Raw genomic sequence first — 18,570 nt, forward strand, 5'->3', positions numbered from 1 at the left:
TGAGTCACCTAGGTGACTTTGGGGTAACGTTAAATACATTCTTATTGCTGCTAGATGTCTTGAATTTTGAGTCAATCATATTAAAATGCTACTAATTCATAGTATTACATTATGCCATTGTCATTAGTAGACGTTTTGTTCACAATCAAAAATAAAGTCAATAAACCCAAAAAGGGTATTAAAAAAGTATTAAAAGTTTCTAATTGAAGGAACTATTTTTTTACCTGCATAGTTTTCCATCTGTCTTTGATTATTGACGAAAATTTTAAACAGTTCCCGAGCTAGATCATAGTTGCCATTTTCCAAATTGGTCACAATCCTTCTAGCTATGTTATATTTCATATCACCACTCAGATCAATGTCTTGGGCTTCTTTTAGTCGAAGATAAAGCTCTACTCTATTCTTGATAAGTTGGTTAAGCACTTGATCTCTAGATAGTTTGAAATTATTGTCAGCACTAGCTCTGACTTTATCATTGGTTTTAATAACGTGTTCATTTAAATTTGAAAGTGATGTGACTACAGGTACTTTGTCTAATGGAATTTTATTTTTTTCAATCTTGAACCTTTTTTGCTTTTGTTTATTAAAACTGTTCACAATTCTTTCATTTAAGTTGATATTTTCAGCAGCATTATCAACAAACTCCTTAATATCATCTAGTTGGGCAATTGGTAGTTTGCTGTCATCATTCAGAATTTGTAATTTCTCTAACACATTAATATAGTGTGTGGTGTCCAAGTTAAGAGTTTTTAAGAAAACTAATTTGTCTGCAGCAGGCACTTCATAGCGAAATGCGTAACTTTTGTAAGTATTAGAACTTTCGGATTCTAGTTTATCCATGCTTTTTTTAACTGCTTCATAAGATATTGGTTCTTCGCTTATTATGTTTCGTCTACTTGCTTTTCTCTTATAGTCTAGATTTTTAACTAGCCGCTCCCATACCACAGCGGATTTAGGCCTTGGGCCACTATTAATATTGAATCTACGATTTGGAGGTAAGTTTTTAGTTTCCCTCCTAACAGTTTCTAAAACTGATTTCACTTTGTTTACTAAATCATCTCGTGAATATTTTTTTGGTTTTGCTGGACTTTTATCTTCGTTCAACATATTAAATAAGCAAGGTAGTGCTTCTGCTATATTTAAATCTCCCGGTTTTAGAGTTCCGCCTCTTTCTTTTTGTATTTCGATTAGATCGTTAAATATTGTTCTAAGGTGAATTCTTAATCTCTCTTTTAAAGTCATTGTTTTATTACTAGATCTGAATTTTATTTCTTTTGTAACACCACTGTTAAGTGCCCGAGAAGATTCAGGTTCATTTGTAGAAGTAGTTGTAGGTGGTAATGTTGTAGTAGTTGTTGTATGATGATTACGTTCGGAATTTACTAACTGTATTAGGTCAGACATTGATTTTATCTTGAAAAATTCAGACAAATTGAGTAATATGTTACTCTCTGCATTTTGTACAGATTTATCTTCTTTCGCCATTAATGATGAAAAGCATGCATTCGTCTGCATTTTATTAATATAATCCAGAACCATTTTATCTTTATCAGTCAATTTGGTGCCGTCGAAGTCAATGTTAAACTTTTTCTTAAGTTGTTTATTCAAATTAGGAGTGTTAGATAAAATATTCTCATTTCTTATCTTGCCCTTTATGTTATTATTCCTATTTGGAATCAAGAGGTTAGTCAACTTATTCAAAATATTACCAAATAGATTCATAGTCCCTACTTCATCTTCTGTGGGAGTTGATTTAGGGTCAAGATAGCTTCTAAGATGTGGTTTTTCTTCAGGATGTTTGAGCACATGTAAGTTTTTCTGTACATCTTCAAATTTTTTCAATAAAACGAGCACATCGTTCATTTTTGATAAAGCATCTAATATGATATGATTCTGCTTTTCCGTTCCGTTTACAGTATTATTTTTGCTGTCACAACTTTTCACATTATTAACTTCAGCGCTGTCATTCATATTTTTCTGAAGCTCTTCTACAGTTTCACAAAGAGAAACGTTTTTAATATCTTTGTTTTTATTTAGAGCGTCTGAAAGTTTTTCAAGAGCGTCTTTTAGAAACTGCTCTTGTCTATATGTCATAGGCTCTTTAAACAGTTCCAACAATTCCGCTATTTTTTGATGTTTCATTACTTCAGTTTCTATTGAATCATCAGACGCTTCTTTTTCCAAATTCCATAACTTATTCAGAAGATTACCAGCAATGAATGCCATTGCTGTCAAAGTGTCATTCTCAGGTGTAAACGTTATATTTGACATAACTGGCCCTTTCTTATCCCCAACGGTCTCCGAGCCACTTTTTAATTCATTAACCACGACTTTAGATAAATCTTTATCTTTGTTTGTAAAATTGCTGATCAATTTATGCAGTTTCTCGTGACTCAGAGCATCGTACTTATCCTCAGTATGGGGCGAATCAATTTTGTTATCTGCAATGTGATGATTGTATATTTTGGGATCATTGTATTGTATATGAAGTGGGTTCTGTGAAGTATTGTGCAACACACCAGATCGACGGGATGCTTTTCCAGTGTTTAAGTCCATTTTTTTTACTGCTAATGTACCGGATATATTGGAATTCTTCAACGTATCTGCAAAATTAAAACCGGCTGATCATTCAGCTGCTATAGTTTAATTATTACTTTGAATGACAACTGCATTAAAAATACCTTCATTCATTTCATCAACGACGTGATAAAATTTAACGCCTGCTTTTGTTTCATTATGTGGTGCAGCTGACCGCTTGGATCGTATGAAATCATCATACTGCTTCTCGAAATATTCAAAAGCTAGAAAAATAATTACATTATCAACTTTAGTATCAAGATCGTATTTGGCTATAACAATACTAGCATAAAATCTAGCAGTTGAATAAAAATTCCGGAATGGGAATGGGACACAGCCAGGATAGGGTGCAGTAGCTGTTACGAAAAATTCTAAAATTTTTGTAGGAACACAAGACATATTGAAAAGGTTTTTCGTGAACATTTTGAAAATAAAGAAAATCTTTATAGGTGACATTACAAAAAATAAAAATAGACAAATGAAAAAAAGTATCACGGTCACGAAATGGTCCCAAATCAGCATAATGCCGCCCTTGTGGCCGGCACTGGTCTTGTTTGAGATCATCCATGTGACAGCTTTAATAAATCCCGTAGCTACTTATACTCGTACATATGAAGCCATGGCCATGGTAGCTCATGAATACTCACACAACGGCACCCACAAAAGTTTTGGGTGAACTGTGGTAACTATCACTACCTTAGGATCAACAAAAAAAGACTGATCCAAGCACCCCACATTGGCTCTGTGGGGTGCTTGGGTCAGGCCTTTTTTATGAACGGGGAGAATGCATGATCCTCTACCGGCTTTCCAGCAAACGGCTAAAGCAAGACTGTGAGTAGATAAGAAACCCCCCCAACCCTCTCCTTCTTGAAGTAAGCTCCAGCGAGATGGAGACGTGCAGCGAGGTTCTTTAGCCGTTCAGAGTCCAGCACTGTCTGGGTTCTCCCTTCTCAGTCCATAACGGATTTTTCTTTTTTCCCAACTGCACTCCTCCATCTCGTATAAAGCACCTCAAGTAAAATTTAAAAACTAAAACAAATAAATAAAAGCAAGGACAGTGTCTTTGACCCTTGAGGCAACTCAACCCTAAAAAAAACTATCTCTACTTGCGTAAAAAAACGAAGTAACTTTTACTACACAGCGACCAAACGTACCTTTGTCTGTTGCAGCCCGATCTTAGAATTACGCTTCATGATGTAGCGATTGTGTAGGTACTTACCCTCTTACTTACTTACAAAGGTATACAACAAAAATTAAAAGAATAAATATAAGTTAACGTGCAGGTGTGTTTATTAAAAAGGTGCAACAAAGGGTGCACTATCGAAGAACAGCAATGATATAACCTGAAAAGAGAATTAAGTAAATTATTCAATAATTTTACATGTGCATGAAAATAAAGAGCGGAAAGTGGATAAAAGAAACTAAAGAGTGATACGTTAATACCAACAATATCTATCAGTCTTAGGCTGTTTTTCCACCAGAGATGTGCGAAGTACTAGGTGAGCGGTGCGAGGATGCGTAGCGGAGGCGTAGCGAGCTCTTTTGAAATATACTCAGCAGCACAAAATTTGGCCCACCCTTCATACCAAATTACCGATTCTGCATACATTTGAGGGCCAGATTTTTTGCCACTCAGTATATTTAAGTGAGCGGGGTTTGGTGGGGCGCAAGCAGAGCGCGCGCGCCACTGGCTGCTACCAAAGATTTAGTAGGTACTTCGCAACACATTTCTCGCACACATACTTCTCTTGTTTTGTATAAGTTTAGACGACCAGATGGCCTAGTGGTTAAAGCACCTGACTACGAAGCTTGAGGTCCCGGGTTCGATTCCCGTGTCGGGGCAGATATTTGTATGAAAAATACGAATGTTTGTTCTCGGGTCTATATCTATATAAATATGTTTATCCGTTGCTTAGTACCCATAACACAAGCTTTGCTAAGCTTACTTTGGGACTAAGTCAATTGGTGTGAATTGTCCTGTGATATTTATTTATTTATAAGTAGGTATATAGCTGGTCTGATTTGTTTTGTGGTTCAAGTACACGAATATCCAAATCCGCCCACACAAGGACTCCGAGTTCTTTAGCTGAGTTTCATTGTCAACACACTTGGAACCACAATGGTTTTCACTACTTCTTTCTGACACACGGCATAAGACGAAGGTAGTCGTAGAAAGACTTATATATCTACCTAACACGTTCGGAGCTGGTGTGGTGGGTTTTGTAGGCTTTGGGGGCGCGGGAACGAATATTTTCTGCTTATTCTGCTTGGACTGCTTCTCTCTTTCCTTTAAATTAGCAACATCTGTAAAAAATAATCATAATCAGCAGCTCTTCTTTTCAGTCGCTATACTCGTACTACTATTGACAGAGTGGTCGTGGTCATTGATCAAAAAAATCGTCGAAATATCATAACTACTAAATCTAACTTTATTGATAATCCTTTTAGGTGTCCTAGAGAGATTAGGCTTTAATTCCCAAGCGGGTCCAGTGCGGATCGGGAACTTCATACACACCATTTAATTGCTTCGCAAGTCTGTGCAGGTTTCCTCGGTATGTTTTGCTTCAGCGTAAAGCTCGTGGTAGATTTTGAAAAACTCAGAGATGCAGGCCCGGAATTGAACCCACGATCCTCTACTTGAGAGATCATAGGTAAAACTACTAGGTTACCACATATTTTCAGACTGAACTAAATGTTTATTATTGTATAAGTGCAGTTTTACCGTGAACGAGAGCATTAATAGCTTGGTCCATAGAGTCATCATCCACCGACGTGATACCGTATTGGTACTCAGTCTCGCAACTGTTAAAAGCATTGTAGCAAGTCCACTGACCGTGGGCATTGCAAGTGCATTTATTACAACCTCTGCAATCCGTTCCTACAAACAACAAGAAGGGTTAAGACATTGGAGTTTGCACCAGCACCGGCCCTGCGGTAGCAAGAAGAGCGTCAAGCCGCCAAGTGGCAAAGAGCATCATTTACAAATTTCCTTGCGGATACCCGGATAGGTATTTAGTTAGCGGTGGTGTCCATCCGCTCGTCAGTGCGTCATAATTAGATAATTAGTTGTAGAATAAAAATTTAATATATAAATAGAATGCCCGTACACATAAACAACACACACATACACACAGTTTTTAAATCTGATTTATAAACATGGCCGACCTACGTATTTAAAAAGGGCCAGTCTGAAAATCAGCGCTGGGTATTACAAACAATCTAGCTAAAGCTGAGACTGGCACCCATTGCCTACATTATTGAGTTATTGCACTGTTTTACTTTGTGATTCTTAGTTGCAGAGTGGAATTTATGTAAATAATTTAAGATGTGGCAATAAACATTTTTTTATTTTATTTTTATAATTTCCATTTTTCACGTGTTTAGAAATGTGTGTGTGTAGAAATATGCCAAATTGCAATTAAATCGGTCCAGCAGATTCGGAGAAAAATTGCTGTGACAGCCGGACAGACAGGAAAGCATACGCACAAATCACGAAATGTACGAAACCCTAAAAATGGGAACTCAATATTTTCTCTATCAAAACTAATATAGTACTTTTAAAATTTCTTCATTTCTAAGTTGTACACTTCAAGAAGGAAATGCCTCTTATTCACTTTAAGTAGTTATTTTTTCTCGTCAATGTAGAATGATCTTATTAGACTATATTATTATTTTCATAATGGATATGGAAAAAAGTGTTTGTGCAACACACGTCTGAGGCACTTGTCCCACCGCCGACGATGAGCGAGAAGCGAGTAGAGCGAGTAACTAGAAACGAGTGGGCGAGCAGCGAGAAGCGAGTGTAGTTTGGTCGCTCGTCTGTAAGCGAGTGTTCGCGTGCGACGGGCGATTACTCGCTCCACTCGACTCGCTCGTGCGGGGCGGCCGCCAAGCTGACATCGCTGAGCGAGTATCTATAGCTCAGCGAGTTTTATAGCTCTTGTCGCTGCGACAAAAGATGTAAGAGCGAGTTCTCGCCGACAGTGTGAACAGCCAGCGATCAACTATTAATATATATGTCTCTTTTACTCACACAGGATCTTGAGCGAGAAAATAGTCGATAGCCAATCGTTTTCTCGCTGACGGTGAGACAAGTGCCTAACACCTATTGATTATTTACCAACATAGCGTCATGCTTGCAAAACTTATTGCGATCAAAGTTTTGCAACTATGTCTCGGACGACATCTGAGTAAGTATATTACTGATACAACTATCTTGTACACAGAATCTACTCAAATTTTTTCATCTGTATTTCTTATTTTTAGGGTTCCGTATCGGTATAAACGGAGCCCTATTTTTGCAATCACGTGCACAGTCAAAGAAACCGAATCCCGTACCGGGGTGGAACCTTTGTGCTACTGATGTCATATCGACATTCCATACATCTGCTAAAGAAATCATAGCGAAATTGATTATGAAAAGGTGCCACGCGATTTAGGCCCGAGGCCTACGAAGTGCAAAACTCGAACTCTATGTTGCCGTCCCGCTGACGCTTATGTCATTTAATACGCGAATGAAAGAGACGGTGCGATGCGAACTACGATTTGCCAGTTTCATAGTAGCCCCTCTGATTCTTCGACTGTAGTCTGCCGTCGGTAGTCTATTTTTGTAGTGTATAGCATCTGACAAACAGGGGTAAACAGGGGGTTGTTTATCGTACTACAAAATGTTCAATGTATGTATGCCACAGTGTAGCAAATTTTTGGGAATTCTTATGTAAAGTTCAATACAATCACAGAATTATAATTGAACTCTCAGACCTAATGGCTGAAGCACGCGAAGCCGCGGGTAAAATACAATATAAAAAAACAATAAAGTACTTACTGCCATTGCAATCATTATACTCCGACAAATATGGTATACAACTCGGTGTCACTAACCCTTGGTTGGCTGAAATATGGTCGCATAAATACAAAAACAGTATAAAAATGTAGAAAAAAAGTAGTAAACATTAATACCTTGTTCCCCGTACAGTCACCAGCACCATATCTGACACAACAAGCGTGCATAAATATCTGATACGACTCTATTTCTAGGGCCGTTAGGACGTGACAGATATTTATATTGACATCTATGTACAGTCAAGTGCAAAAATAAGTATCTATTCGAACCACTCAAAAATTATGTTACTACGGCCTCATTGCGTCGGAATAAGAGTCTGTGGTACACATTTTTGAAACTTTGAATAAGTACATATTTTTACACTTGACTACCTTACGGCACTAGACTGTACCCTTAGAGCAAGTTTTCGGTTACAAAATACGTCTCGATCGCGTTCGCGTTAAAATCTCAATTTGTATGGAAACACGAACATCGCAAACGTTCCGCTAGAGGCGCTGTTCGTGTTTCCATATCGAGACGTATTTTGTAACCGAAAACTTACACTAAGGGTACTGGCTGCTTGGAACAAAACGCTAGGCGTATCAATCATCAATATTACTTTGACACACACAACCCCAGAACGGCTACTACGAAATTCCAAAATCGAAGTTCGTATCGTACCATCCCTCTCACTCTCGTATTAAATAATATTAGCGTCAGCGGGACGGTACGATACGAACTTCGATTTTCGAATTTCGTAGTAGCCTTTCTGTCACGGACGTCAAACAAACTATAGTGAAACCGTCGAGTGACAAGCATAAACAATTAACACTTGGGGGCTGTTTCACCATCCATTGATCAGTGTTAACTGGCGGTTAGGTGTGATACCGTCTCTATTTGCTCGAGCCCCTTAGGGGCTGTTTCACCATCCATTGATTAGCGTTAACTGACAGTTAAATGTGATGCCGTCTCCGTCTATTCGAACAAAACGAATAGAGACGTCATCACATTTAACCGTCAGTTAACACTAATCAATGGATGGTGAAACAGCCCCTTAAAGTCAAGAGTGGTAATCAAACTTATGCATAGCATCGTAAAGTTAATATTCCACTAATTTATTAAGTATTGACGATCGGATGGCCAAGCGGTTAGAGAACCTGACTACGAAGCTTGAGGTCCCGGGTTCGAATCCCGGCCGGGGCAGATATTTGTATGATTAATACGAATGTTCGTTCTCGGGTCTTGGACGTTTAATATGTATAAGTATGTGTATCCGTTGCCTAGTATCCATAGTACAAGCTTTGCTTAGTTTGGGACTAGCTCAATTGGTGGTGTCAAGTGTCCCATGATATTTATTTATTTATCTTTTTTTTTGCATTTACTGACTCTTGCTTGTTACCCGACGACGTTCACAAAACCGCGCTGTGAACTAATTTTGTGCACCATTTTGATATAAAAAAATTAATTTTTTTTTAAATTATAACTGTTTATTTCATAACAATTTTACAATTAGTTAAATGATATTCCTAGCTAATAAAAGCTTTATTTTTAAAGATTTTAGTTGCTAGGCTATGAGTTAAATATAAAATATAATAAGAAACATGCAGTCTATACATAGATGTTGATGGATATTTATGCACGCTCCACTGTGGCAGATATTAATGCAAGTGATTGTACATAAACTAACATAACCAACACTGAAAAGGATCAAATATTTTCTACTTTAAAGAGGTAATGTGTGGTGAATTTTATTGCCAATTTAGTTTCCAGAAGATTAAGTACAACGACGAGCGAAGCGACCACAATGCGCGTCGAGCGAGCGAAGCGACTTAACTGCTCGGCTCAACGTCATTTCATTATTATCCCACGTTTATTAGCACAGCTGAAGGACAAGTTTACTCTCCTACCAGGGCTGGTTATGTTAGATTTTTATGTACGAGGATCAAGCTTGCTGTTGGCGCACAAAATTACAGGTTAAAAATAGCCTGAATGGCATCGAGAAAAATATGGTACGGCCGTACCTTTGTTTTGCTTGTCTTGGCGGGGGCACTGCCGTACCCCCAGATAATAACAGGGTCGTACAGTCAACGTCATAAATAAGTGACCATTTCTGTACCTTGCCGCTTTCAGTCGTTACACAATTTCGTACGGCTTTTCAAACATGACGTTAAAGTGACAAGGTACAAAAGTAATCACTTATTTATGGATTTGACTGTACCTACAAGGGGAAACATAAGTCGTCTTGTTTTGTTTTTAAACTTGAGCGATTTCCACTCATAATTCAACACACATTATCACCCTGTAGGTATCCTACTATCCATACTAATATTATAAATGCGAAAGCGGTGTGTTTGTATGTTTGTGTGTTTGTATGCTTGTATGTTTGTCCGTCTTTCACGTCGAAACGGAGCGACGGATCGACGAGATTTTTGGCATAAGATAGTTTATCGGCCCAAAAACGACATAGGCTACTTTTTATCCCGGAAAATGCACAGTTCCCGAGGGAACAGCGCGCGATAACCGAATCCCACGCGGGCAAAAGCTAGTAATATTATAAATTCGAAAGTTTCGGAGTCAGTGAGTATATTTGTTACTCCTAAAACATAGGCTACTTTTTATTCCGATATTCCCACGGGATAGGGATAAAATCTCGCAATAACAACCGCTGGGCTTAGAGTCATGAAATTTGACATGATTGTTTTAATGTAACGTCAATAACACTAGTCAGTGTAGTCGTCGATTTAACTTTCGGGAATTCCCATGGGAATTTTTAAAAATCACGAAATTTTAATTCAGTTGCTGGATCTAATGATTTACGTGTGCGGCGTGTCAGTACTAGTTAGGTATAACAATGAATTGTTTTGGATTGTTAATTTCGTATCCCACTACATTTCGCTGTCCAGTGTACTAAGCAGTGCGGAAACGAGCTAGTTTTTTTTTAATTATAATTGAAAGGACGTCGAACCTAATTAATTATCTTGAATTGTTATTTTCGTAACCCTGGCGAGTGGTGGCTGGCGAAATTTTCCTTTATTACTAGGTATATAAGGGGTGTTAAATTTAAGACGACATTTAATAGATCCCGGTGACCTCTGCATAAATTCAGACAAGATCACCACTCTCAACGCACACCATTTTTGTTAAAAAAAATGTCATTAGATTTACCTACACCTAACAATGAGAACTCGATTAAACCATAAATACACGAATAAAGAACATAATACATATACATACATAAAGAAGAAAGAAAGAAATAGTTATTTGTGCAACAAGAGAGCAAAGTTGTTTTTTGTTGCGAGTGTTGATTTTGAATCCCGAGTAAGCGAAGGATTCTATAATTGAATCACGAGCGTCAGCGAGTGATTCTAGGTTAGAATCCTGAGATCAGCAAGGGATTGAAATACACGAGATGCAAAAAAACTTTGGTCTCGTGTGACACATACAATTTTTCACCTCAGCAGCGAGAACATAATTTAAATGTAACATAAGAATAAAACCACATATGTCACACCTGTTTACAAAACAAACACATTTTTTAAAAATAGAATCCGATTATTATCAAATATAATAATTACATTTAAAACCATAAAAAGACTCCAGTAGCTACAATACAAATCGCATACTCATAACATGCAATCTTAACTTCTTGTACTAATGTCACACTTATTTTTTAATACTGCAAAAAGCCTCATCTCGGGGTTATTGAAAAGGTTGAACAATTAAACCTTTAAATATGATTTTTATTAAGATTTCTATTACATAAACATAAATAGATTTGTTAAAAAATCATTCAATCTATCAAATAATAATTATACTGTAGAGGCAGTATACGGAATTTTTTTTAATAAAAAAAAAACAAGAGAAGCGGCTTTCGTGCAACGAGGTTGCATACTTTATTAAAAGATCGAGAAAATTTACATTTTGGAAATATTTCGATATATTTTTAATACCAAAAATTTAATTTAAGTTTGTAATCGACAAATTTGATCCTATCTCTTGCTTTTTTCGAGTTGAAGTGAAATGACAGATCAAAGTAAAGTTCAAATATTTGGAATTCAGTGAGTAGACCCAACACTATACTCAGCATTTAAAAAAATAATTAAAAAGTTACTTCAACTCGAAAAAGCAAGAGATAGGATCAAATCTTGTCGATTACAAACTTAAATTAAATTTTTGGTATTAAAAATATATCGAAATATTTCCAAAATGTAAATTTTCTCGATCTTTTAATAAAGTATGCAACCTCGTTGCACGAAAGCCGCTTCTCTTGTTTTTTTTTTATTAAAAAAAAAATCCGTATACTGCCTCTACAGTATAATTATTATTTGATAAATTGAATGATTTTTTAACAAATCTATTTATGTTTATGTAATAGAAATCTTAATAAAATCATATTTAAAGGTTTAATTGTTCAACCTTTTCAATAACCCGAGATGAGGCTTTTTGCAGTAAAAAATAAGTGTGACATTAGTACAAGAAGTTAAGATTGCATGTTATGAGTATGCGATTTGTATTGTAGCTACTGGACTCTTTTTATGGTTTTAAATGTAATTATTATATTTGATAATAATCGGATTCTATTTTAAAAAAATGTGTTTGTTTTGTAAACAGGTAGGTATATGTGGTCTTATGTTACATTTAAATTATGTTCTCGCTGCTGAGGTGAAAAATTGTATGTGTCACACGAGACCAAAGTTTTTTTGCATCTCGTGTATTTCAATCCCTTGCTGATCTCAGGATTCTAACCTAGAATCACTCGCTGACGCTCGTGATTCAATTATAGAATCCTTCGCTTACTCGGGATTCAAAATCAACACTCGCAACAAAAAACAACTTTGCTCTCTTGTTGCACAAATAACTATTATTCACAACACAAGTCACAACAATAGTATTAAGTACAAATAGACAACACGTAGGAAAGTATGTGTCATTGCGGTTGTGAATAGGACACTGGCTCAGCATAATGCTGAAGCGTTAATAACATCAGTAAAGTACTCGAATATAGAACCGAATAAGATCAAATTTGGTGTGGAGATAGTTTGAGAATCTGGGAAACACGTACATTTTGATCCCGGATAATTGCTAGATCCCGCGGGATACCGATAAACATATTCTTCGCAGGAGCCATGGCAAAAGCTAGTTGATTATAAGTGGAAATCGTGGAAGTTTAAAACATGACATTAAGTAGCTAATTGACGTCTTTGAGTGTGGCTAGTCGCTTAATAACTATATTTTATAGCTAAAGGTGTACAAAAGTGCATTAACTAGTGCAGCTGAGGTCCAAGTGCAAAGTGCAAATAAGTGCAAGGATACGCAATTTAGTGTAAAAGCTACTAAAAATGTGCATATGACTTACGATAATTACTAAAAAACATTAAACAAATACAGTTTAAATCATTTTAATATGCAAAATCTCGATACAAAATTAGAAAAATATAAAACTCACTGTAGAAAAACACTTTGCAACAAAACAACTGATTAAATCATTAAACACTGACACAATTTCACTATTCACTTAAAAACCGCGTGCAACAATTGATTAAGCATTTTAATTATCTTTCTTATCGTCCGCTTCCATTTTACTTAACATTTCAAGAATCGCATGAGGTTTTCTGCCATTAAATCCAAGTTTTATATTTTAAATCAAAAACGTATGTGTCCCCCTTTGCACGATTTCATTTATAATTCTGTTATTTTTATCATTCTAGATAAGTTCGATCGATTATGCGTTTTACGAGCATTTCTTCTCTCTCCATTTCCTTCCTCTTTTCATCCTTCATATGCATTAGCTATCACTTCAGTGTTCCCTGTGCAGTCAATCTTAACTTATACTTATAGATAACCTACCCCCTTATTCATAAATACTTTCTTAGCTTCTGTTAACTTAAAACTTATTTGTCTTATCTGTGTGCTATAAGAGGTCTGTCGATTTAAGCCTGAAGCTATCAAACAACGGCTTCTTAAAACCGAAACTGTCTTCTTCAACTTTGAAAGTGCTGGCGTCATTAACATAAGTAGAGCTACTTTTCGAAAATTCCAATTGAAATTGCTGGTTTATGGTTAAGGGGGTTATATCCTTCTCGTCAATCTCTCTTGCTTGCTCATCATGGATCCTTTACTTGTCATTGTTGACTATGAAGTCCGCATAGTCACCACCCGGACTTCCAGACAGGAGATTCTCTTTTGGCACCTTGCGTCTGAGTTGGCGGACCCTGTTCCGTACATCAGCTTGAAGTCTCCGACGATGACCATCCGGGTGCTGGCAGCACAGTGCATCGCCTCCTGCAAGCACCAATCTTTTTAAAACATCGAACAAAAACTACAACAGTACACATGGCACGAGAGCAATTTTTTTCAAGAACGGTTGCCATTTCGTATAAACATTCTTATGAACTACTTTTTAAGATTGGTAGCAAAAGGCGATTCACTGTGATGCCAAAAACAAGTATCACAGAATATTACACACACAATTAAACTTTGACGTTGCCTATATATATCTCAATCGCATTCGTAGTTTTAGTAGATCGCATAATAATTCAAAAAAAATCCAAATTAAAAGCTAATCTATATCAATCAAAAATCCTTCTAAAATGTTAATTTTATCTCATTATCGATGCAAAAAGTGCATAGTAAAACAGCATAATATAACAGTAACAGAAGACCCAAAAGCACAAAATGTAGACCTAACAAATCCATACCCATCTCGACATAGTCAGTAATTCCCATATCCATTGTTCTTCTCATTCTATACGACAAATGTCTGAAGTACGCTGGTCTATCTTGCTGGAAGAGTCCCGTGTAAACATCACGGGCATAATCTTTGGCACGGGCATCCCTATAGAACTGGCAGAAGATTTTGTCTCTCGCGATGCAACCAGCACCGTTCCCGGAGACCGAGCAAACGCAGAAGAAGCAAATACTAGTGTTACTGTAGTCTAAGAGGGACTCCACGTCAGTCCCAACGTCTATGTCAGTATCGTTGGCGGCCATGCTGTTGCTATAGTACGAGAAGCCGCGTTTGCATTTCGCATCTGGATCGTAGGGGATCTCGTCATTGTGCCACAAGTATTCTGCGAGGGTAAAGTTTTATTTAGAGATGCGCAAGGTACTTTACGCAGAAAAAGTAACGTTTTTGAATTGACGCCTGTATTTAATTTCAATCTTCATAAAATTTCAATACGGGAGACTTTATATCAAAATAAATTATTAGGAGCAAAATTCCAAAAACTTGGCAATCAAATGATGCTGACAATCTATCGCGTCGCTTCAGAAAAACGTTTTATAATGTCGGCTTAAGCCACATTATGACCATGAAAAAACAAGGTTGATATTCGATGCACTATCTATTTAGTCTGGCTATAAAACTCCGCTATACAAGGTTACTTTTTTAGTCACCATCTAAATTCCGATATAAAGTTCAGTATCGTTGTTAGAATAATTGAAACTTTATTCTTTTTTATCACACTTTGGCGAAATCAAAGGAGAGTTAAGATTTTCACCAGTACTTACATAAAGATTTTGAAATTTAGGTTTTTCTTCAGAATCCGTCAAATCATATAAATGTTAACGATTCAATGAAAACACACTTAGTACTTAGTACTTACACATATACTTTGATTGATACTGAATAACATAGCCAAATTTTAATGGTGACTAAGAATCCAGTTTCTATAACAAAACCGTGTAATTGTACAAACCTAGATTTTGGATTCACAGTTCCTTGTAGTTATTCGAATCTGTGAGTTTTAAGCCAACAAAAATATGCACTTTAAAATAACGAAACATCTAACGAAACATGCGCTAAATGTGCTTCTTATTTGCACAACTTTGCATCTCAGCCACACGGTTCTTACCACCGTCTCTCCTGATATTATAAGAGAGAGTCCTCTCATGATCAAACGCTAAGTTCTTATTAAATTCATCGGTGATCGTCGCCATCCTTATGCACTCGTTCACATTCCTCGCTGGACGGTTAGAACAGTATTCGTCTTTGCCTTCAACTGAGCAAATACAAATTTGGCAGGACTCATCAGAAGTCAGCATGTTCATGTGAGAACGACGTGCGTCATCACTCGTTTTATTTGACACTTCCACCAGCGCTTTCTTTGCAATTCTGATGACTGTTCGGCCTCTCACGCATTTTAAGCCAAGATCTTTTACTTCTTCTGGCTTTGGCAAGTCGGGATTGTAAAAGAATTCTAAAAATTGGCAATCGTTATACTAAGCTACTTTAGCTGTTAATTATTTACTACAATAAGACTGGTTTCTGTAGCTAGGAATCTAACTTTGCGTGCTTGACACTGATAATTTGTTTTGTTATCCTGTCTTAGAAATAGAGAATATCTAAATTGGTCTACTACTATTACTATATACAAACCTAAACACTATTGTTTATTGATACTCTTCTGCTCTCCTTTGCGCTCATCTTGATACCCTCTAAGAGCATTTTCTACACTCAATCTGCTAATTTTATTTACTAATAATGTCATTGAGCATCAACACTTTTAAATTTAGGTCAGTTTGTCGTCACAGGGTGTCGTCTATTGGGTTTTAGCATGTCAAATACTACATTTACTTTAATACTTAGGTACTTACTCGTAGTAAGTTAGTAACCAATTTAGATAAATTCCGGTTACTAATATTCAGACTCGATTTTAATTCTTTCCATTTGTTAAGTCCACTTCAATTTGTTCGTTTTGGGTTGGGAAGGCTATGACTATTTCCAAATAGTTTGTTATCATCATCATCCTAGCCTATATACATCCCACTGTTGGGCGCAGACCTCCTCTCAGAATGAAAGCGCTTGGCCCGTATTTCCCACGCGAATTCAGTGCGAATTCAAATTCACACACACCATTACTTCTCAGGTTTGTCCAGGTTTTCTCAAGACGAATCCCTTCACCATGCAATTTCGCATATGAATTTCGAAAAACTTCGAGGTGCAAGCCCGGGTTTGAAACCACGGTCCTCTGCTTGAGAGGCCATAAGTCAAACCACTAGGCCACCAGGCCACCACGGCTTTATACTAAATAGTTACCTACATAAGCGCATCTAAGATCCATCAAAAAAACTAGAAATGTCGTTTGCTTATTTGTGGCTAATTCACAGCAAAACATCTGAACGAATGTCGGTGAAATTAACTCCAAAGAATATTTCCCTTAAAACCCTAAGTGAACTTTTCTTCAAATATTTTCTGAAAACTTTACTATCTTAAGATTAATGTTATAGATCCTCACCAGCTTCAGCTTGGAGGAACAGTCCGAGGAGGAATACCAGGAGGCACGCCAGCTTGAGATCCATGGCGGTGTTGGTGGTTCGACTGATGTGTCCAATGCATCGAATTACGCAGTTTTATACCATTTTCTGCTTCATTGCATGCATTGATGTTTTGTTCGGGAAAAGGGGACGGACTTGAGGCGGTAGATTTTTTAAATGCTTTATTTTATTTTCGTTATTTTGCCACAGATTACATAATTGTTGTAGTTACAGATTTGACAGCCGCTATGACCTAATGATTGTGTAAGTAGAAACATCATATGCTCGGAAAACAACAGAAAAAACATCTTTCAACCCGGCAGCAGCACACACACATAGGTACATGTTTTATTATCCTTTTTCCTCCTGTTATGAAATGCATCAGTACATCAGTTGATATTTTCTCCCACGTAACATGAGACTAGAGGCGCTAATAACATAACTACTCTTAATATACCGTAAGTCCCGTAAGTAGTAAGTATTGGTACGACAAACATAAAAGTAAGATAACTGGACATGACGTCTACCAAACATATAGAAATGACCATAGTAAAAGTCTCACCGTTTTTGAGAAATTTATACTAACTTTTGAGCATATTGAGTTATATTCGGAATTGATGATTTTTGTCATTTATTTTTATTGGAAACTAATCTTAAATAGTTGTGTTATCAAATGCAAAATAAAACATGAAGAAAACTATATTGTGGTTGGTTTTTTATTTACTTTTTATTCAAATTTAAATTCATCGAAGTGTGAATGTATTTAAAATTATACACAAAGTTACAGTGGTTGGAAGATAACCATACTTTACTTCAATTCACTTTAGATTGGAATTAAATAGCTATATTTTTTTTTCCTTATACGGACTTAAATTAAAATAAGACTGAAGCCGCAGGTTCACGGTGGATGCAAGCCGCTGCCAACCGAAGCAACTGGAGGTCTATGGGGGAGGCCTATGTCCAACAGTGGACGTCCTACGGCTGAGATGATGATGATGATGATGAACACTGTTAAAAAAACTGCTAATAGTGCTAATAGTGTGTCTGTTTTGGCTAATGTGTTAACTGAAAAGTGTATAAGTATTTATTCATCACACTTGCTCGTAAACAGTGTCGTAACATGCAGGCTACCTTGGCTGCAACCCCCCAAATAAAACCCTCGACCTTAATGTGCTTGTCATGAAACCCGTGGTCGAGCGGCGCTGCCAAGAGCACAGCCTAAGGTATCGGCAATAACTATTTGGAAGAATTATATTTTTTCTTTTACAAATATAAAATTTTACTTGCAAATGTGATGAAAAACCTCAGTCTCTTCGGGCTTCTAATAGGCTCTCGTTCGTGATTCCTTATTGTTTAACATTTAAATAAATATTTAAAACAACCCTTTTTAACTTACTTTGCAGCAATACTTTACATACATACATTATTAATGTTGTCACTATTAGGTAGGTTTTTTTAATAACTTTGTCCAATCCCTAATCCGTCCCTGCGTTAACTGAATGAAGTTAACCACACAATGTTAACTACAATAAGACGAGCCGCCATTAAATGTTATCGCCACCTGCGCCGGCGCAGATGTGATAGACAACGCTCGTTTCACATTCCATTTTACAAAAAAAAACTGCCAGCCCAGTGGTTTGACCTATGGCCTCTCAATCATCGGGTCAAGGGTTCAAGCCCGGACTCACACCTCTTTTGAAATTTATACACGAATATGCATTTCAAATGAAATTGAGAAAATTCCTTACTTTTGCCTTTAATTGTGTAAGGGTTTACTTACTTGTTAACAAATATCGTTCACACAATTTGGCGAATTTAGAAACTACATTTTTATTTTTAGAAACCGTGGTAACCATTAGGTTTGATTTATGACCTCTCAAGGTTCAAATCGTAGGTTCAAATCTGGGCTGGCACCT

At 36.7% G+C, this 18,570-nt stretch overlaps 1 protein-coding gene across 3 annotated transcripts in view; it reads right to left on the bottom strand.

The window, feature by feature from the left end:
- The window catches only part of LOC141441492 (uncharacterized), a 17,139-nt gene extending 379 nt beyond the window's left edge, over positions 1-16,760 (bottom strand). Inside the window, exons 1-8 of one of the 3 annotated variants that reach the window (XM_074106253.1) lie at positions 16,636-16,760; positions 14,098-14,469; positions 7,403-7,468; positions 5,300-5,455; positions 4,768-4,881; positions 2,682-2,801; positions 2,520-2,603; positions 225-2,441 (exon numbers count right to left, since the gene is read on the bottom strand). In XM_074106253.1, the coding sequence (XP_073962354.1) occupies positions 225-2,441; positions 2,520-2,603; positions 2,682-2,801; positions 4,768-4,881; positions 5,300-5,455; positions 7,403-7,468; positions 14,098-14,469; positions 16,636-16,699 (3,193 nt within the window). In that variant the 5' untranslated portion in view covers positions 16,700-16,760. Of the gene's footprint in view, positions 1-224; positions 2,604-2,681; positions 2,802-4,767; positions 4,882-5,299; positions 5,456-7,402; positions 7,469-14,097; positions 14,470-15,252; positions 15,598-16,635 lie in introns of all 3 variants that reach the window. The other 2 variants (XM_074106251.1, XM_074106252.1) reach the window with 2 other exon arrangements.
- Positions 16,761-18,570: the final 1,810 nt, after the last annotated feature.

This window comes from Choristoneura fumiferana, chromosome 24 (genome assembly GCF_025370935.1).
Source record: "Choristoneura fumiferana chromosome 24, NRCan_CFum_1, whole genome shotgun sequence".
In the NCBI taxonomy this organism is placed as follows: Eukaryota; Metazoa; Arthropoda; class Insecta; order Lepidoptera; family Tortricidae; genus Choristoneura; species Choristoneura fumiferana.